The sequence below is a fragment of the Archocentrus centrarchus genome, chromosome 17 (genome assembly GCF_007364275.1).
Source record: "Archocentrus centrarchus isolate MPI-CPG fArcCen1 chromosome 17, fArcCen1, whole genome shotgun sequence".
In the NCBI taxonomy this organism is placed as follows: domain Eukaryota; kingdom Metazoa; phylum Chordata; class Actinopteri; order Cichliformes; family Cichlidae; genus Archocentrus; species Archocentrus centrarchus.
In genome coordinates, this window is record NC_044362.1 from 2,148,406 (window position 1) to 2,170,486 (window position 22,081).

Here is a 22,081-nt window from a genome sequence, read left to right on the forward strand (position 1 = left end):
GAGACCTACTGAAACACTATAAGAGTAATGTGAGACGATGCTGCAGTTTCAGTACAGCAGACATCTGGTGTAAAACTAAGGAGTCCGGTGTCAGTGTGGTCACCGAACTCCTCCTCAAAAAGTCTTCCTCACGTTTTCCACCGAGATCAGGGAAAGTGGTTCAAGGAGGAAGGAGGCCACTTTTGGACTATTTGACTGAACCCTCGGTTTGACTCATTCACACTAAGTCATGAACCTGAATAACCCTGGAATATACCGGGAGCATTTCAGAAGCCCAGTCTGTATGGGGTCTTTTATTTTGAAAATCTAAAAAATTCTCCATGCTGTTCATTAGTCCTTTACATAAGAAACAGACCCCGTGCTTGAGCAGACAGCTGCTCCTGAAATGCTCCGTGGTGCATCTTTAACACACCTGTGACAGGTGAGTCCATCTGCTGAGAGCTTCACTGAGCCTTCAGTGGGAACAATGAGAGGAGTCACAGGTTAAAGCTGCAGATACTTTATTGATGATGTGAATCGACATGAGGACGCCCCTACATACGCGGCGTCAGACGTACCGAACAGAAAAAACAGCATTGCTGATTCTTTGGAAGCGTCACCCTGCTGGGTTTGAAGCCGCCGCGCTCTGAGCAGCGCTAACCATCAGCTTATTGATCGCTGACAGACTGAAGGAGACTACAATCAGATTCTCAGCAGCTTCTGCATTAGTGTCCATCACACAATGTCAAAGTTCATCTACAAACCATCAGAGTAAAGTAGTGCTGCTTCACTACAAGTTCATTGGTTGATCGGGTACAAACCACCACAGAAGAAGACATGGCGCGGTTATAAGAGCTCCTGCTGAAGCTCAGGTGGTAATTAAAATAGAAATCATGTCATGATAGTGTTTAAACGTCTCCGCCCCCTTCACTCGGCAGGCTGGTGGTCAGTGAACCTCTTCAGGTGGTAGCGTAGCACGCCTCTGGTTTTGAAGGTCTTGCCACAGCTGCAGACGTGTGGGCGCTCGCCGGTGTGGTCGAGCTGATGGATGCGCAGCATCGAGCTGGTGAAGAAGAACTCGCCGCAGGTGATGCAGTAGTGGCTCTTCTCTCCAGTGTGTTTGGATCTCTGATGGCTCACCAGCGAGCCAGACGTGATGAAGCTCTGGCCGCAGTCCTGGCAGGTGAAGGGCCGCTCGCCGGTATGGATCCTCTCGTGGGCCCTCCACGAGTTGTGGTAAGAGAAGGACTTCTGGCAGTACGAGCACTGGTACAGCTTCTCCTTCGTGTGGGTGCGCCGGTGCACCTTCAGGTAGTGAGCGATGGTGAAGCTCTTGCCGCAGTCATCACAGGTGAACGGCTTCTCGCCCACATGGAACAGCGTGATGTGGGACCTCAGGTGGGACGACTGCGTGAACCTCTTCCCACAGGTGGTGCAGAGGAAGGGCCGTTCCCCAGTGTGGGTCACCATGTGCGCCTTGAGATGGGGTGACTGCGTGAACCTCTTGCCGCACTCGGAGCACTTGTAGGGCTTGAGTCCGGTGTGTGTGCGGTCGTGCAGCTTCAGGCCCTGCAGGCTGGAGAAGCACTTGCCGCACTCGGCGCAGTGGTAGGCCTTCAGGTCCTCGTGGGTGCGCTGGTGGCAGCGCATGCCGCTCAGCAGCTTGAAGGCTTTGCCGCAGGTGGGGCATTTGTGTGGCTTTCTGTTGGAGTGTGTCACCTGGTGGAGCTTCAGACTCTGAGGGTTGCTGAAGGTCTTGTTGCACTTGGGGCACGGCAGGAGCTTCCGGTTCTTGTGGGACTTGCGGTGGAAGTTGAAGCCCTGGTACGATATGAACATCTTGTCGCAGACGTTGCAGTGGTAGCACTTCTCACCGCTGTGCATCTCCAGGTGCTCGCTGAGCTCGTCCTGCTCGCTGAAGCCGTCCCCACAGAACCAGCACTTGAAGGGTTTGGTCCCCGAGTGTGTCCGGTGGTGGGTCTTCCAGTCCCTCTTCAGCGCGAAGGTCTTGTCGCAGTAAGAGCACTGGTAGGGTGCGTTGCGGTTGTGGATCTGCTGGTGCACGACGAGGCTCATCAGGGTCGGGTAGGTCTTCCCACACTGCCAGCACTCATTAGGTTTCTGACCCCGGTGGAACCGGAGGTGAGCCTCTAGGTGGGACTTCTTGTAGAATCCCTTGTTACACTCGTGGCAGTAGACCATCTTCCTGCCTGTGTTTGTGGACTGTTGCTGCCTTAGCTTCTGCTCATACAGCTCAGGGTGGTTACCTGTGGGGGAGCAGAGTTCAGAGGTTACGTTAGAGATGAAGAGGACCAGGCTTCCCCTAAAGCTCTTGTTCTGGTGCCAACATGACCAAAGACAGGACTGCAACTAAAGATTATTTTGGTAGTTCACTAATCTGTCAATTATTTTATCGATTAGTCAACGATTATTTCAATCTTACCGCACCTGTTCAAGCCTGCCCAACTGTGAAAATCACCTTGTTGTCTCTTCTCACAATTAAAATAATGACCCATAAAAATACAAGTGTGAAACTAATCAAATTTAACATTAACCCTTTAACGCCAGGCGATCGCCGCTGAAGTGCCAGTTTCCTGCCCTTACTTGCCACGAACAACTGTTAAGACGTAGCAAATTGCCGCTGAGTCGGCTGATCATCGACGTCATTGTTTATGTCGACAAATCATTGCAACTCTAACCAAAGCTACAACCAGCAGACAAACCATCAGCCAACAGAAGATCATCAAGTAACGTTTATTTTGGAGGATCTGTACATCAGCTGCTGGTGGCAGACTGATGCTCATTCATAAAGATTATACGCAGTTATACGTCTCCAGCCACAATCACTAATACACCATTAAGCATTTAAAACACAAGTTTTTGTCTCTTACAGTGTCAGCCAAACTTGAAGACACTGGCTCTATTGCAGTTCTCCTCCTGTTTAAGGGAGTTCTTCCTTGCCATTGTGGCCTCGCGCCTGATTGGTTGGTTTCTCTCTAATACTGTTGTCTTTACTTTAAAAGCACCTTCAGACCACTGCTGCTGTCAACTGGTGCTATGTGAAAATAACCAAACTGAATCTAGAAAATAATCTGCAAATTCATCAATGATGGAAAACATTTTTACTACCCAACACACCGACTTCTAAGGCGGGGCTGAGCGATCAATCGGATATTTCAATCACAGTTTGGATTATTGTGCTGTCTCTCTTGCGCTGTTACCTTTCAGCACATACACCTCGTTTTACTTCCTGTCAGACCATTTTAGTTAATTCAGCTGAATTACAGTTAAAAAAAAAAATAAAAAATCCCCTCCACCTTCCCAAAGCCTGCTGTTCAATCACCTCCATCTCAGCACTGACCAGATTAAGATTTTTACTATGATCAAGCACCTACAGGATATTTTTAAATCATAAATTACCCAAAGACAGGAAGTCCCGCCCCTCCAGCCACACCCTGCAGTCGGTCAGTTTGACGGACAGCTTCCTGAGGACCGGGTACGAACGGATCTCCACGTCGCCCTCTGGCTCCATTTTGACCTGAACGCTGGCGAGCTCCTCAGCCTGGAAGGAAATGTTTGAATGATTACAGGGTTCTAGCCAGCGGTTGATCGCCCGGTGCTGCGCCTTCATGAGGCGCCATCATGCCGGGATGAGAATTTCTGCAGTTAGCTACCAGAAAAGCAGCCATTAACATTAGCAAACAGTTCGGTACATTGGTCGGTGCCAAGAGGGGACCCCCACCCCGAGTCATATATTCAGTACCAGATTTAAATACAGGGATGCCATCCAAACAGAGGGCGAGAAACATTTCATATTAGTTCAATATTTTGGATCCTCCTGACAGGAGGCTGAGCTGCTATGTTTAGAAAGCTCCACCCTGTGACCACAAGACCTCCAGAACATTCTCAGATGTTGTGATCTCCATGTTTGGTCCTTCAGGACAGGGTGATAATAGCCTAGCTTACGCTCTGATCACACCTGCAGCTCTTTCTTCATTCATGTTACACACTCAATATCTGAAACGCATCCCAAATGTTATTTTCTATAAAACGCCATGAATAAGACAAAGAGAGGCCGGTTGGTGGGAAACCAGAGTCAGTAACAGTAAATAAACCCCCAAGCGGACCATGGTGCTGGAAGAGAAGGCGGCGATGGCCCGACTGGCACCTGCAGGGACACTAAAGGTTCTTCATGGAAAAAACAAACACTGGGAATCCTAAAGGCTGAGAAGGGGCACGTGAAAGCGAGGAGGTCCCAACAAACAAGTTCATCCAATCAGACAAAGCCAGTAATCAGATTACTTCAGTGCAGTAACCACAGAGCGTACCCGTGCACCAGCGGGTGTCGCTGCAGCCTGCGTTCAGTTTCAGGATGGACTGAGCCTGCACATGATGTCAGGTTACTCACCTGCAGCCCACTCAGGCTCACCAGCTCTTTGAAGACTTTCTTCCAATTGATAAAAAGGTAACATAAAAACAGGGCTTTCAAATTATGCCGGCGGCAGGCGCATTTTCCGCATACTCCACCACTCTACTTTTTAATTTTCCTAAAAAAAAAAATTTTGCGCCGTCCGCCGTCTCCATTTCCAGCACCATGTGGACCCATGTGGCAATATTTACATTCTTTCAATCTGAGCCATTTGATTGGTTCACGACTGCCATGTGACTATTCATATGGTCTGCTGCCGTCATGGCTTCTCATGCATGTAAGAGAAATAAGAGAGAACAGCAGCCGTCACAAGTGGCCGCCAGGCGTGGGGACCAGATGATTGGGCTTAAGAAATGGTTCAAGCCCACGTCCGAGGTTGAAAGTAAGTCATCTAGGTATACATGATCAATGTAAACAATAGAATTGTAATGATCAGCTGAGAGAAAGGTCGCCGGCCTCGTGGAATGAGATCGTCTGCATGATTTGATGATGAATTTCATAGCTGACCGTGCTGTTTGTTCAGTTTGACGATAAAATAATATGCATTAGCAGAGCTTCTGTACTTTTGAAGATTAACTTTCAAAATTATTTAAAATCAGAGGTGGGAAGTACAAATACTTCGTTACTGTACTTAAGTACATTTTTCAGGTATCTGTACTTTACTTGAGTATTTATTTTTCTGAGTACTTTTTACTTTTACTCCCTACATTTTTACACAAGTATCTGTACTTTCTACTTCTTACATTTTCAAACAGACTCGTTACTTTAGGTTTAACACGTCAGAGAAAAGTTTGCATTTCCATGAAACCTCAAATAATCTGAGCCTAAACGGAGGAATAATAACATATAAGAAACAATCGTACTGCGTGTCCTCCATCACCGGGCTTATCTCGTACAAAGGGATTAAATACACAAACCCATATAATTAATGGATCACTTATAGCACTATAATCAGGGGTCACAGCGGGCCGGACCAAGTCCGTAAGTTCTGCTCGCGGCACATAAACAGCTTAGCTAGCGCTACTGAAGAGCAGCGATCATAAAGGGAGTAATGTGTGGCAGGTAAATGCAACGTTTCTAAATGCTCAACAAATATCAGCAAACACACAAAGTGTGTGCAGTTTGTCACACAGTGTGTCTACTAGCTAAAAGAAGAGCTGCTGTATTTCAGGGAGCGCAAAGAGAGAGAAGTTCACTCAGAGATGAAGAGGACAGGAGAAGAAGAAGAGAGGTTAGAATTAAAGGGAAGGACTGCAAAACAAACTGAAGTATGCTGACTTTGTGTAATTCAAAGATTGTATGAAAATACTGCAGCTTAGTGTGTGATAAACAGGTTATCTTGTTGTACTGTATTTACAGTAAAGCTCTGTGTTGGTGCACTTTGTGTTCATGGTCAGAGTTACAGGTTACATCAGTGCAGCAGAGATGAGTTTGAATCAAAGCTGCTGATGCTGAGATTCATTCACTGAATCCAACATTTCTACAGCCTGTATGCTGTCAGTGTAGGGGATGGAGATCAGCTCAGATAGCTGTGAAATACTGGGTTACATCTTTGTGAGTTCACTTCATCCACACAGAGCAGTAAACCTCAGAGCAGCAGCAGCAGGTCAGCTGATCACAGCCTGCACACCAACATCATTTACTGGAGCTCACAATAGAAAGTTGTGATTTTTCTCCCCATGCAGAGCCACTACAGCTGATCTTAGGGTTCCTCCACCTTCTGAATCCCACTGTAACCCCTGAGTATCCTCATGTTGGTGTTTAGGTGGAGGCACAGTCACCCTCTACTATGGAGGACACAGAGAACAGAGCTGTGTTTAAATTCCCTTTCACAGTTTGTGATTCAAGCTGAGTACACTCATTAGGATTAAAATTTAGATTGGAATAACGTTTGTATTCTCATTATTATTTTATATTATTACAATAATATATAAGGAGGTTCAGTTAGCTTTACACAAAAATAGCAGGTAGAAATGTCCTCCAAAGAGCTACTTTTACTTTCTTACTTTGAGTACATTTCAGAGTAAAGATGTTGAACCAGTACTTCGATTTTTACCAAAGTATTTTTTCACACAAGTACTTGTACTTATACTGAAGTACAGAATGTCAGTACTTTTGCCACATCTGTTTAAAATTAAACCATAACATTGTTGAGATGCATTGCATAGAAGTAATGGTTTGTGAACACATCGGCTGTGGCATTTCTTCCTTTCATAGTAGAAGTTGTTCATTTATAGTAACTTTGATATATTTATGGGAGTACTGAAACAAAGTCTTTAAAAAGTAGTAAAATTTAGGGGATAGTACTCATAAAAGCAAAACAGATGGGAAAAGACGCCCATGGAGGACAGCAAAGGTCTCGGTCACAAGGTGCCTGCTACTTTGGCATGCCCCCCCCCTGCTACTCCAAAACAATTTGAAAGCCCTGATAAAACAATCCCTGAATACTGATCTTCTCCTGCGGAGCCCAAAGGAGCACCTGGAGATACCTGGAGATATCTCCAGGTGAATCTCCTCCCCCTGCAGGCTCTTTAATCATGGTTTCCGACACGCGCACGCACACACACACACACACACACACACGTCTCGTATAAAAATTATTTTAAAAGCTTCTTCTTAACTTTTCTGGCCCCGCCCCCAGCCCGGGGCCGCTCATCTATAATCAGTAAGCGCGGATCAATAACTTAACCGGAGCCGACACCGGACTTCATTCTGAATTCGCTGCTTTTATTGCCCCTGTTCGGCCGTCCGGATCCGGATCACTAGCCCACTAGAACCCGCTCGGTTCCCCTCACAAACCGGGCCCGAGCGATCCCCTTGAGGCAGGGTTCCGTCCGGGTGAGTCCGACAGACCCGGAGGACGGTGCTGGTACAGCTGCAGCGTGATGCTCGGGTTCGGCTCTGGCTGCGGGAGCTCTCAATGGAGTCTGGCTGCAGCACTCTGAGGTTAGCTCGGTTAGCTTAGCTGCTTAAGGCGCGCCGTGTCCGCGAGGCCCGGCTCGGCCCGGCCCGGCCCGGCTCGGTCCGGCAGGTGTGCTTACCGGTGCAGCGGCGACGGGCTCCATGGTCCCTCCGGTTCCGCCGTGGGTTCGGGATCTGACGACGAACCTGACGGAGCGAGTCCGAAGCAGCTAACAGCAGGAGCAGCTGTTTGACTTCCGGGGCAAAAAACCCCCAAAAAACAAAACAGGAAACCGGGAGAGTGACCCCACCCCCTCTGACACGCGCGCACACACACACACACACACCTGTTTACCTGTGAACGCGCTGAAGTCATGATATTGATCAGATGAAGCTGCGGAGCTGGCCGCTGATCGATCAGCACAGGAGTGGGAATAATCCAATCCAACGACACAGCTGAACGAAGTGCTCTCCAGTTAAAAGACAGCAATAATATTCTACACAGATAATGAACAAAAAGGAACAAATAAATAACAGTAAACATTAATATCACAATAAATAAAACTAAACGACTGCGACTAAAAAGCAACAAAAATGACTGAAACAGACTAGGAGTTAAGTCTAGTACTAATCTTGAAAATAGTGTGTTTTTAAAAATGTGTTGGGACCGGCCTAATATAGAGGGAAGGGGGGGGGGGGACTCATTCCATAGTTTGGGGACCACAGCTGCAAAAAGCTCGGTCACCTGGTGTTTCAGCCAATCTGAGACACCTTTGAGGGGTGCATACAGTTGTGTTCAAAATAGTAGTAGTGCATTAAAAAACATGAATAAAACTCAGAATCCTTATAATAGTTTTTATTTACAGGCATTGGGGATGCTGCACATTATATTCTAAATCAAAACATGTAGAAAAATGTATAAATTTTCCAATTACTTTACAGGAAATTAAGAAAAATTAATGTTGGGCTGTTCAAAAAAATTAGCAGTGTCTACATTTTTCATATGTAGGTGCTCAGGAACTTTTACACCTGCACCATTGAGAGCATCATGCGTGGGAGCATCACCACCTGGATGGGAAACTGCACCAAGCAGGACTTCATGGCCCTAAAAAGGGTGGTTCGTTCAGCTGAACGGACCATCAGAACCAACCTCCCCAACCTGCAGGACATTTACACCAAGCAGTGCAGGCTGAGGGCCATGAAGATCCTAAAACAGCCCAGCCACCCCGGACACTCTCTCTTCTCCCTGCTCCCATCAGGCCGAGGTTACCGCTGCCTGAGGACTAAGACTGAAAGGTTGAAGAAGAGTTTTTACCCACAAGCCCTCCCTCCGTCTGCTCAACTCTGAGCCCTAACTGGACCATTATTGCACAATGTAAATATTATAATCTATAATTCCATGTAAAAGTGTGTATAGTGTATAGTGTGAATTACTTATTTTTATTTTTATTCTTCTTATTTATATGTGTGTGTATATATGGTTGCAGGTACAAAATACATTTCACTGTACATTGTACTGTGTATAACTGTGCATGTGACAAATAAACACTATCTTATCTTATCTTAATTTCAAGGGCATTTCCTCTTCAGCATAAGGCAACATGACCTCCTCAAGTATTTTGATCCATGCAAACTGATCCATGATCCTGGTATGTGATAAATAAGCCCAACACCACAGTAAGAGAAACATCCCCATATCATGATGCTTGCACCACCATGCTTCATTGTCTTCAGAGCATATTGTGGCTTGAATTCAGTGTTTAGGGGTCGTCTGACAAACTGTGTGGGGCCCTTGGACCCAAAAAGAACAATTTTACTTTCATCAGTCCACAAAATGTTTCTACATTTCTCTACAGGCCAGTCATTCTTTGGCAAATTGCCATCTCTTCAGCACATGCCTTTTTTTTCCCCCACAGTGGAACTTTATGGGGGCTTCTTGCTGGCAGATTAGCCTCACACAGGTGTCTTCTAATTGTCACAGTACGCACAGGTAACATCAGACTGTCTCTGAACACCCTGGAGCTGATCATTGACTCCATCCTGGCTATTCTTCCATCCATTTGAATGGTAGTCTTCCGTTTTCGTCCACGTCTCTCTGGCTTTGCTTTCCATTTTAGAGCACTGGCGATCATTTTAGCCGAGCAGCCTATTGTTTTCTGCACTTCTTTATATGTTTTCCCCTCTCCAATCAACATTTTAACCAAAGAACGCTGTTCTTTTGAACGATGTCTGGAACGGCCCATTTTTCTCAGGTTTTCAGTGAGAAATACAACATGTGTTGGCTTCATCCTTAAATAAGGGCCACCTGATTGATGCCTGTTTTTTCACAGAATGAATGACCTCACTGATTGGTCTCTACACTGCTATTTTTTTGAACACGCCCCTTTCAATTAATTATTCAGTTACACAGACTCAGGAGCATGCGTCTCATGAATGGTGGGTCTGTTGGTTTTCTATGACTCTACTACACCTACTGGTGAATTATTTGCCATGTAGTAATATGATTTCTACCAAAAATATTGATTGATCTGGTTAGTCATGTTGGACTGCTATTTTTTTTTTAACACAACTGTATGTGGAAAAGGTCTACGTAGGAGCCAGGCTGCTCAAAACTTTAAAAGCAAACAATCACATTTTAAAATTAATTCTAAAGTTAAAGGTTCTAAAAAGAACAGGGTAGTGTGCTCACATATATGTGTCCCTGCCAGCAGACGAGCAGCAGCATTCTGGACCATTTGTAAGCGCAACAGTGAAGCCTGGTCAATACCAACATAAAGTGTGTTACAATAAGTGGTGCAAGTGGTCACAAATGAATGTAAGACTCTAAATCTCTTTGGAGAGCTGCCTCAGCTGAAAAAGCCATTTCTCACCACTGGAATTATCTGTTTGTACATTAAGAGCTGTGCCCATTTTAACCCCAAGACTGGTCACAACTGGTTTGACACAGGATGCAAGAGGACCCACGTCAGGCAGTGGAACACCTGGGCCACTTGGCCCAATTTTAATGACCTCAGTTTTATTTTCATTAAAATGTAAAAAGTTCAGAACCAGCCATGCTCTGATGTCCTTAAGACATTCTAACAAAACTCTGAGGAAGTTAGGGTCATTGGATTTCAATGGTTAGTAAATCTGACAGTTATTTTCATAAAATGGATATATATATATATATATATATATATATATATATATATATATATATATATATATATATATATATATATATATATACACACACACTCAAGTAAATGTATTCAGTTACATTGTTGTGGTGCTGTAAGATGAACAGGTCCAAATCTGGAGCTTTAATTTTTCAGCAGGAAGCTCTGGAAGCTGCAGTTTCACATGGAAGTGACTTGCTCCTTCCTGATGACAGAGGGAATGATTCCAGAAAGCCCCCCAGTGTGTCCAGCAGGATCCTGCGCTAACACTTTACTGCTCACACGTTAAAGATCCTGTTTGTGAAATCTGCTGTAAAGGAGGGAAAGTTTCCTGCAGCTGCTGATTTAAGAAAAGAATCAGAAACGAACTCTTTGGTTTGATCCTGTTTATTGATCTTTAAAATGTCACATTTAGTACAGATTTATCCTCTCTGTGTCCTCCAGTCAAACTTCAGGTCTGCAAACATGAAGCCTCACTTTCAATCAGGCCGATGGGACGGAGTCACAAAGGATTTACCGTCATCAGGTGGTCAAATTGAGGAACTACAGGTACACATTCAACTCAAACTTTACCCTCAATTACAACTGTGGGAATATATACAACCCAAACACCGATACACTGAAAAACAAAACCAATCCAAAAACCTAGCAACAATCTAACCATGAATACACCGAACCACCCAAACACACTCATAAAGCCGACACATGTCAGAGTACCGCAGGATGCAAAACACAACACTGCAACAATCACAGCATCACAGGAGCGCCCGAGAAACCAGAGCACACAGAGACGATGCCCCTGTTCCCAGGGTCCCAGCAATCAGGGTCAGAGGTCACATGAAGGTGGTTATCAACTTTACCGCCTGCACCTCTGAGGTTTGCTGATTCTGTTCATAAAGCTCAATTTATAGTATCAGAAAAACATCATACAGAGGCGATCTCTGCTTTAGGATCGTGTGCTGAAACTGAAAACTGAAACTGAGGAGAAAGGGAGAAAATTCCCTCCACCGTTAATGTGCAGCTCAGAGAAAGTGAGTCACAGAGACGACACCTGTTCTACAGTCAGAGGGTTCCTCCAACAGGAGAACGCTCTTCACAGATGCAACTTGGAGGCGGTGAAGACTCTGAATCCAGGATAAACAGGCCCAGCGAACTTGGTCTTGAAGGTGTGGAGGTGGGTCAGAGTGTTAGAGGACACGCTAAAGAAGGACAGAGTGCCAGCGTGGCAGTCCACATACACTCCTACTTTACAGGAGTCATAGCAGGTGTGGGAGAGGGCTGTTTCTTTGCCATCGTGCCAGGCAGTGTATTTATCAGAGCAGTACAGACTCCAGGACTGATTATTCCACCCAAACAGAGTCTTATTTCCTTCTCCTTTCCTTGTTATTCCTTTGTAACTCACTGCTATGGAAACCTCTCCAGTCCACTGGACCTCCCAGTAGCAGCGAGCAGTCACAGCATTGAGGCACAGCAGCTGAGGACGGTCAAATCTGTCGGGATGATCGGGATATGGCTGAACCGCCGTCACATACGTCACCTTCCTGCTGCTGTCGGACACTTTGAGTTTCCTGTTGACCGTGTTCGCATCGATCATGAGACGAGAGGAATCTGATGGAGAGAACAAACACGATGCAGCTGCAGTTATTGATCCGTCATCTGCTCATTGATTGCCTCCGTGATGTGAATGAGTGATGTGACAGTTTGGAGATGGTTGAACATGTGCTGCTTTGTGTCCATGAAGCACAATAAAACACACTTACACTTCCTCAGCTCTAAAATATCCCATCGGACTACAGCGGGCTCCACCCTGAAAGGAGGAGGAGGTCAGATCAGCACCGCAAGCACACATGGACATCACATGGCTAACATGCTGTTGTAGAGTGATAAAGGAACAGTCCAGCATTTGATAAACACCTGACTGAAGAGTCTCTGCAATCAGTTTGAACTCAGGATTAAACTTTATTTTCCTCTGATGGAGCTAACTGGTCCTTTGGTCAGAGGGTAAAAAGATAGTTCTAACAAACTGTAGAGATCTGTCCAAACCTACACAAACATGTTCAGTGTTTCCGCAGCGATCACAGCACGCATGAGCGTGAAACACTCAGATCCTGCATGAAGTAAACAAACAGCCTGATGAAGAAGAGAGGAGATCTTCCTCCTCTTTCAGGCACACTCTTCATACCTGTGAGAGGCTGCCTTCATGCTCAGAAGCTCCTGTCCTGCAGACAGCGGCTGCATTCCTGCAAATACAGCTCGAGTCAGAACTGCTCTTTTAAAATGACAGATTGGAATAAGGATCACCGTTCAGCAAATCAGAATCAGAATACTTTAATAATGCCAGAGGGGGAAGCTGCATTCGTATGAACATGAAATATAGAAAAATATAACCTGCAGTATTATAAAATAAATGCTCCAAGATATTGTTTTTAAGTTGTCTAATGATTTGAATTGTTTTTACAATCCTTTTAACATTTATGATTTTACTGAGGAGCTTCCTGGTTTTAGAAGCGTGCCCTCAGTTGTCAGAAGACTGAGGAGAAGAAGAGTCCAGGTCCTGATGGCAGAGAAGGTCGTACTCTGAAACACTGCACCTGCCAGACATCTTTAGGGTCCCTCAGCTGAGGAAAGCCTCTGTCATTGTTCCTGCCCCCAACAGCAAGGCCAGTCTCTGAATGACTTCATGCCTGCTGCCCTGACTCCAATGCAGTCATTTGCAAAGATTAAGTTCTTTTATCTAAAGTTAAAGTGCATCTGGATTCAACTCAGTTGACTTATAGCTTAGATAGGAGAGTTTTGTTTTTTTTTTTGGCCACAGCAGCTTTTTGTGACAGTGGAGAGAGACAGGAAATGGGGGAAAGATACAGGGGAAGACACGTGGGCAAATCGGCGCCGGGCCGGGACGCGAACCCGCGCCGCAACGCGGCGTGTGTATGTGGTCGCCGGCTTCACCACTAAGCCACCCAGGCGCCCTAGATAGGAGAGTTAAGGAGAACAGGAATGCTTTTAAATATGATTTCAAGGCATCTGGAGGGCACAAAAACGTTTGCAAGGTTACTTTTTATTGATATGTCACCTCCTTTTCCTTTCTGATTTCCAAAATTGACTTTGATCAGAGAACATAACTTTGGAGCACTCAGCAGCAGTCCAGTCCTTTTTGTCTGCAGGCGAGACGCTTCTGATGCCGTCTCTTGTTCAAGAGTGGCTCGACACGAGGACTGAGACAGCTGAAACCCATGTCTGCATACGTCTGTGCTTGAAGCACTGACTCCAGCTGCAGTCCACTCTTTGTGAATCTCCCCACATTTTTGAATGGGTTTTGTTTCACAGGGTGCAGTTATCTCTATTGCTTGTACACTTTTTTCTGCCACATCTTTTTCTTCCCTTCGCCTCTCTATTAATGTGCTTGGACACAGAGCTCTGTGAACAGCCAGCCTCTTTAGCAATGACCTTTTGTGTCTTGCCCTCCTTGTGCGAGTTGTCAAAGGTCGTGTTTTGGACACCTGTCAAGTCAGCAGTCTTCCCCATGATTGTGTAGCCTACAGAACTAGACTGAGAGACCATTTAAAGGCCTTTGCAAGTGTTTGGAGTTAATTACCTGATTAGAGTGTGACACCAGGCGTCTTCAATATTGAACCTTTTCACAATATTCAAATTTTCTGAGATTTGTGGTTTTCATTAGTTATCAGTTATAATCATCAAAATTAAAAGAAAAAAACATTTGAAATATATCATTCTGTGTGTAATGAATGAATATAATATACAAGTTTCACTTTTTGAATGAAATTACTGAAATAAATGAACTTTTTCATGATATTCTAATTTTATGACCTGCGCCTGTATGCTCTCTGTTATGTTGTTATGATTTTATGTATGCTGTCATTTTTTTTTTTTTTTACTACTGGCTAGTTAAAAAGTAAGCTGAAGGATGGAGAATAGAGGGAAAATAGCAACTGTGACTGCAACAGGCTGCCCACAGGTCGGTGCATGCAATCTAAAGCACCACATAGAAGACTTGAATGTTCTGAATTTACACCAGAAAGTGAGGGATCTACTCTGTCTGTCTGCCTGCTTCAGTATTTTATAAAGAGGGTCAGTAAGAGGTCACAGTTACTGGACGTGAACTTCTTGCTTTGATAAAACAACAGCACAGCTTCAGTCCACAAGATGACTGATTCCTCCAGACTCATGCACTATTTCACAGCAAACAAATGCTAAAAAACAGCAGTAACTGAATATTTCTGCAGTCTGACACTCACCTGCAAATGGGTAGAAGTACTTCATCAGAGTGCATCTCTCCATGATTGGCATCTTCCTCTCAGCACCAGCACAATAGAAGCGTTCAATGACCTGTGGGTCAGACTGCGCTTTAACTGGACGTCACTCACAGAAAATATTACAGTCACACAGTGATGCAGGCATTTGTTCCAGAAACAGGAGGAACTGCTCACATCACTGAGGTCTTTATGAATGGGTCAGCAATATGAATATATCTTCATCAGACGCAGAGCGAGCCTTCGCTCTTTAGTTTGAAAAGTTAGCAGGATTCGTTTGGTCAAATGCTTTGGATGCATCGGTTTTACAGGATGGGGTCATCGGTCCTTCGTCACACATGGAACAAAGAGGACTAGTCGCAGTATTAGCTTTGAAGCATCAGGAAAACAGAGAAATTGTTCTATTGTTATGTGGCATGATGGTGACGAGAGGAACCAAGGGCTGGTCACAAAGGCGGGCGTGGTCAATACAAAAGAAGATATGTTATTGGCCAACTGCAAAAAAACAGAAAGCGCGGGAAGTCCAAAAGAGTAAAACAAAGAACTTAAACAGGAACACGGAGAGCCTTAGCTAACAACGACGAAGGGAAACACCAGATCGTGTATGCACTGTGGTGGAGACAGGCGCGGAGGAGGGATGACAAAAAGCAGTGCTCACTTATTTAAACACACTAAAACAAGTAGAAGGTGTGCGAGTACTGCTGCTGCAGTCAAATGATGAATGTGTGGGAATATTTCAGTCCGGTGGAGCCAAACTGATCCCGAGCAGTCGGGACATCACGTGCAAACTAGCACCGTCCTCTTTGTGCCTGTTCTTCAAACACAGCCTGCTGCTGCATGTCTCACCACCTCGTTCACTAACTCTGACGTATTCTTTCGTCTTGCTGAACATAGAAAGCTCTTCCTCATGGAGCGAGCGCCACCTGGTTCACCTGCACACGTGCCGCGGATGAATGTACAAACTAAAATCCAAAATATTTTTGATAATGCCTGAACGCAGTGATGATGATGATTTCTGACATCCTCCCTATTTCTGTTATCAAAGGGCCTAAGATTGATCACTTGTATATTTTAAGTTGAAGTAATATTTCCATTTCATAAAAGTCACAAGACAAGCCGGGGCAAACGCTCTCGTTACCTGGCTGTCACAGTTAAAAGACGAGATCATTAAAAATGGAAAAAAATATTACTTTATGATATTTTTACAGCAGGTTTTGGGAAGGGGACACTTTTTGTCTGAAAGATCACGAAAGTAAGTTTTTTAAAGGATCTCCTAAGGGTTAAAGGCATATCATGCAAAATCCACTTTTTTAGCCCTTAAATGCATTTTTTTTTTTTTGTGCACTTTGAGTGTGTAGGAGTGCAGGAAATTTAAATGTATTCTGTCCCGAGGCTGCGTTGATATCTTTATATTCTTTTTGAGTCATAAGTTTCAGTCTGTTCAGTTTTCTCTATTCCCTGTTACGTTTTCTGTCCTCTTACGTCACAGTATTTGCTGTGGACCTGCTGAACAAGGACGTGGACTTCTGGCTCCTCCATTTTTTTCTCGCAGCGATTTTGTAGTCCAGTTCAGTTGTGCTGAAGTTGCAAGCAGACAAGTCAAAATGTTCGGTTGTTGGGTGTATTAGCCCACACGATTCCTCACATTCCTTAAAAGCATGATATATGCTCTTTTAAAGCAGGTCAGAGATGTGATGCTGCTCCCCAGAGCACTCTGCTAGCATGCGCTGAATGCATTGATGCCAAAAATAAAATATAGGTCTATCAGAGCACGTGCCTGGCCTTCATCACATCTGCATTCAGCCGGTCTGAGGATGTTTTGAACTAAGAATACAAACACGTTCGGGGTTCGAACTTACTTTTTTGAACAGTTCATCAATATGACACGTACGACCCACACCGGTGAACACCTCAAAGAAGTTTTGGATGAAGAAGGAGCTGAATGACAGATGTCTGTATGTACTGATGTCTGCGAGCAAACAGAAACAGGTCAGATGTGTGGTTTGTTGGGGTTTGACTGGTAGGAATGATTTGGATGCTGGAGAACTTACGAGGTGCGGTGCAATGCAAACTGATGAAATCCCTGTCGATGGGTACCTGAGCACCTGGTGTTAGTTTTTGATGTCCAACTAAATCCATGTCCGGATTTGTTCTTCCTTGTACATATACTGAAACAGACACCACACAGACGTACTGAAACATCATGTTCATACCAGCTGTCGTGCTGAACAACAAATCCAAACATGCTTTTTGTTGTGTATGTGAGCACAGATTCACCTCCTCTGGAGGCCTGAATGATGATGACCTTTGGTTTGTCCTTCAGTGCAGGACAGCTCTTTGTGCTTAAGCGCTCATAAATCGTGTTGATGTCAAGCTTGTTACAATCAGAGCCCCACAAAGATCTCAGGCCTCCATGAGACATGAGAACCACAAACACGCTGTCTGTGAAAGCAAGTTTTGGATGTCTGGAGAAGGTTTTCAGAGCTTCGTCGATCTTCTGTGAGAACAAAAAGTCAGACGTCACTCGTTGGGTTATTTAACCAGCTTTGGAAAGCCACCTGAGTGGAAGTGCCTGAAAAAAATACCTGTGCACTCAAGTTCCGATATCGTTCCACCTCATATCCCAGAGTTTGGAGCAGGTTGACCATGGCCTCCTCATCTTTATTAGCATTATGTCTGGTTAATCTTTGATCAATAAAATTTATATTACTGATCAGGAGGGCGATGCGTCTGGACCGCAATTTTTCGGTCACAGGGTAAATCTGAAAGACAAAGTCATTTAAAGGAAAGTCAACACATCACTTTAACAAACTATAATTATTAGCTTGACATAACATATTTGATATGAGAATCATAAGGTGACTTACATTTTTGTTGTCAGTGTGTCTCCTCGTGTTAGAGTTGCACATCGCCATCTTTGACCTATGAACAGGTTGGAGGAAGCGAGTGAGTCAGAGAATCACATCCTCTCTGGTTCTTGTGGATTATTGAGTACCAAGCCTTTCTAAACTGCTGACACTGAATTATTGATCATTAGACCTGATCCTGATGAATACTGTAAAAAATTACATCTGTAGAAAAAATTTCATCCAGCAAAAGTTTTCTGTTATTTTACAGAAAAAATAAAATACAGTCCTAAAAATACAGAAATTTTCTGTAATTAATACAGTTGTGTAGCTTTAGTGTGTGAGAGATCTGTGTTTAAATCCACTGTAATTAGTTTTTACATAAAAATCTCAGATATTTATTAGACTGTTACTGGAAACAAAAGTATTCTATCCTAATATGCACAGTGTATGTTGAAGTAGGTATATTCGTCCATCCATTTTCTTCCACTTATTTGCGGCCAGGTTGTGGGGGAAGCAGCCTAAGCAAAGAAGGCCAGACCTCCTTTTCCCCAGCCTCCAGCTCATCCAGGGGAACACTGAGTTGATCCCAGGCTAGCTGGGAGATATGATTTCTGCAGCGTGTCTTGGGTCCACCCCAGGGCCTCCTCCCAGTAGGACAAGCCAAGAACACTTCACCCAAGAGGAGCCCAGGTGGCACCCCAGTCAGATGCCAAAACCACTTCAACTGGCTTCTTTCAATGTGGAGGGGCAGCAGCGCTGCTCTGAGCCCCTCCTGAAGGACTGCACTCCTCTCTAAAGGAGAGGCAGGCAGAGATACTTAAACTTAACACACCTTAACACACAGGGAACAGGACAGGAAGTCAAACTAAACACAAGACACGGACCAAGACAGACACAGGAAGACAATAACAGAGGGAGCCAGGAAGTCCGTAACATTAATGATAACTAATAACCAAACAAGAAACCACAATGAACAACAAATCAAAACCAAATGTCAACAGGGAACGTAACAGAAGAACTCAATGAAAACAGAACCTAAAGGAACTAAAACACAACATGCTGGGCACACGGCCCAGGATCATGACGCTTGCTCCTCAACACCAACAAGACAAAGGAGCTTGTCATTGACTTCAGGAAACGTAAGGACACAGTACATGCCAGTCTGATGATTACTAGAGAAAACGTGGAACAGGTGGGGAGCTTTAAGTACCTTGCTGTTCACCTCTCAAGGGACTTGGCATGGGTAGTAAACAAGAGAGAAAAAGACCTGCAGCTGATCATTAAGACTGCATCGAAGATGGTTTGTGCCCCTCTCCCATCCCAAATGCACTCTGCCCGACTGAGAAAAGGAGCTGAAAAAATCAGGCACCCTTTGGCACCCTTCCCCTCTGGCAGGCTCAGGGTCATGAAGGCACGGACAGAAAGACTCAAATGCAGCTTCCTCCACAGAGCAGTAAAAGCTCTGCTGTAAGCCACAGCATGAACTTTATGCTCTGTTTCTCACCGGACTTTGCAGTTCACACTCTACACCTTACCTGCATTCACACTTTATGGACATTTAGGCCTATATTATCTTATTTTTGTTGCTATTTATATTATTTACATCTATATTGGTTGCTATTTTCATGTTCTTCTTCTTATTTATTGCTAGTGCAATTTATACACTTGTTCCATATGCTGTCAAACAGATCCTTAATGCATGAAAATGTGCAATGACAGCAAAGAATCTGTAATAGTTACACTTGTGAAAATATTACCTGATACTGCTGCACTGCAACATGACAACATCTCAATTTGCAAAATTAACCTTTGAAAAGATTTTAAAATAAAATGAACACTTCATGACTTCATAGAAGGTTCCACATATCTAAGACTATAAGGAAATATTTGGCCTTCAGCACTGATTGAATGACACACATTATAGAACAACACAAAACATGGACAGGCTTATTTCCTGTTCTGGACATTTAATTCTGTTAATAGACCAGAACTGGAAACATTTGCTGGTGTGTCGGTGCAGGTACAGCTGACTGCAGGTGCAGTTCAGGTTCCAGTGAAACAGAACGAAATAGACACAACACGTCTGTGTAAAATTAATGCACTCACTGCATCAAATATCAGACTGAACTCAACACTTTTATGGGCAAAATAAATATTAAATATTTGAATTTGGGTTGTTTTCTGCTGCTTTTTATATATAAAAGCCTTTTTAAAATGTGGTGATATTAAAGTGTGGTATTATTATTATTATTATCACTGATCATTTACAGTCTATGTTTTATTTTACAACATATATTTAACAATATGAGGAAAGTAGGTTGTTTTTAGAGTGAACCTGATGCTAACAGACCCACAGACTGTAATTTGGTGTTATCAGTCATATCTGGAAGCAGCAGCATCGCTTCACATTCTGCGCCTGAACAACAGAGCAAGTTCAGACACGTGAAGTTGGTGTGTGCACAGCCCCTCTGATGCCAAACTCATAGGAAGCACACACTGAGTGGAGGTACAAGTTTGAACTGGTATTGTTTGTTGTTTGTGTTCACGAGAAACTGAACAACATGAGTACACTTGCAGTATGCCCGCCCTCTCTGCCTCTGAAAATCACATTTGTGGCATTACTAATGCAACACTGAAGTTTTACCTGATCGCTGAAACTGTGCTTCAGTGGTTTAAACACAGGTATCAGGTGTGTGACAGTTCCACGGCTACATGAACACAGCCCACTGTTTGGTCACAGGGAGGCTCTAACGCAGACACAGACCCGACTGCTCGATCTCGACTGGATCGCCAACAAAAAAAAATAAGCTGCATTTTTACCTGAACGATCCTGCAGAGCTTTCAGCAGCTTTAACCGCTCATCAGCAGCTCCACGCAGGCACCGCGGGACGGCACATCACGCTGCTGCTCACCGGTCAACCCCAGAATTGTTAAAAACCATCAAAGTTTAATTTTGAATCTTTACTTCAGAGTCTACGGGAATCCACACGCCAGCGCTCCCAGTGCCAGTCTCAGGCTGCATAACTGGGAGCACTGTGACAAGAAGCTTTGTTCTACTTAGGATGGAACTTTCTTTACTTTACTTCGGTAGAAATATGTTCCGTTGAAGGCAGATGTTATTGACCTCACAGGAAAGAACGAGAAAATTAAAGTTTCCAGAACTTTTGTCTCAATGTGTAAATGTTACCAAAGTCACAGTTAAAAGCCTCAGCATGCTGCGATGCTGCTGCAGAGACTGCAGCTCAGAGTGGAAATGAAAAGACTCTCAAACCTCTGTCGCTCACTGACCATCGGAGCGAAGCTGCTTCAGCTATTCCAATAAACTGCTGACCAACAACACAAATCAAACATGAAGCATCAGAGACTCACAGCAGGGATGTTGAGTCCTGGTTCTCCTCAGTGAAGCACTTCAGGCTGCTGAAAGCTGGAAATGTTCACTGACTCTCTGAGTCTGCTTTTATACAACTGGGGATTCTGGTTTAGCATCTTGTTTTGTTTTCACTTCCAACGAATTTGGTTGTTGAGTTCTGTGGAAGAGATTGTATGAGCTTGTTTGGGGTGTTTCCAAATTCTCAAGGAAGCTGTTACCTTTTACTGTGTGAGAATGCAAACACAGCAGTTTACCTTCTGTTCAGGTGCAGCACAGCAATGCTAAGCAGGCTCAGGCTTCAGGTGTGAAAAAGAAAAGGAAGATTTCACTCTGACAGTCACAACAACACAACCACAGGCTGATATCCAACAGCTCACATTAACAAAGCTGCTGCTTGAAGCAGGAATGCCATTAAGAGCCGGGCAGAGTCCAATCCGGCCATCACTTCCTCCTTTTCCTGATGACAGACATAACACTTCTGGAAAGCCCCTCAGGGTATCCAGTACATATTCATGATCGTGTTTGCAAACTCTGCTTTAAAGGAAGGAAACTTTCATGCAGCTGCTGATTTAAGGAAAGAATCCAACAGGAACGAACTCGTGTGGTGTTATTAGGTGTGATCAGGTGTTATCAGATGTGATCAGTTAAATTAAATTAAATTAAATTTTATTTATATAGCGCCAAATCACAACAAACAGTTGCCTCAAGGCGCTTTGTATTGTGGGTAAAGACCCTACAATAATACAGAGAAATCCCAACAGTCAAAATGACCCCCTGTGAGCAGCACTTGGTGACAGTGGGAAGGAAAAACTTCCTTTTAACAGGAAGAAACCTCCAGCAGAACCAGGCTCAGGGAGGGGCAGTCATCTGCTGAGACCGGTTGGGGCTGAGAGGAGAGAAAAGACATGCTGTGGAAGAGAGCCAGAGATTAATATCAATTAATGATTAAATGCAGAGTGGAGTATAAACAAAGTAAATAAGGTGAATAAAAAGAAACAGTGCATTATGGGAAAACCTCAGCAGTCTAGGCCTATTGCAGCATAACTAAGGGATGGTTCAGGGTCACCTGATCCAGCCCTAACTATAAGCTTTATCATAAAGGAAAGTTTTAAGCTTAATCTTCA

At 44.2% G+C, this 22,081-nt stretch overlaps 2 protein-coding genes across 3 annotated transcripts; both read right to left on the minus strand.

The window, feature by feature from the left end:
* Positions 1 to 483: 483 nt before the first annotated feature.
* LOC115795221 (zinc finger protein 664-like) lies at positions 484 to 7,574 on the minus strand. Its single transcript, XM_030751049.1, has 3 exons — positions 7,450 to 7,574; positions 3,400 to 3,541; positions 484 to 2,246 (listed from the first exon to the last, which is right to left on the minus strand). The coding sequence occupies exons 1-3, from the start codon at positions 7,471 to 7,473 to the stop codon at positions 907 to 909; spliced, it is 1,506 nt and encodes a 501-aa protein (XP_030606909.1). The 5' UTR covers positions 7,474 to 7,574; the 3' UTR covers positions 484 to 906.
* Positions 7,575 to 10,877: 3,303 nt separating this feature from the next.
* On the minus strand, positions 10,878 to 21,081 carry LOC115796311 (caspase-4-like). 2 transcript variants are annotated; one of them, XM_030752652.1, is made up of 10 exons: positions 20,957 to 21,081; positions 17,606 to 17,660; positions 17,324 to 17,500; positions 17,016 to 17,232; positions 16,790 to 16,906; positions 16,598 to 16,707; positions 14,724 to 14,814; positions 12,650 to 12,707; positions 12,228 to 12,274; positions 10,878 to 12,075 (listed from the first exon to the last, which is right to left on the minus strand). In XM_030752652.1, exons 2-10 carry the CDS (start codon positions 17,651 to 17,653, stop codon positions 11,561 to 11,563), a joined length of 1,380 nt encoding a protein of 459 aa, XP_030608512.1. In that variant the 5' UTR covers positions 17,654 to 17,660; positions 20,957 to 21,081; the 3' UTR covers positions 10,878 to 11,560. The 2 variants fall into 2 exon arrangements, with proteins under 2 accessions (XP_030608512.1, XP_030608511.1); XM_030752651.1 differs by having other exon boundaries at positions 17,016 to 17,235.
* Between the last annotated feature and the right edge of the window lie 1,000 nt (positions 21,082 to 22,081).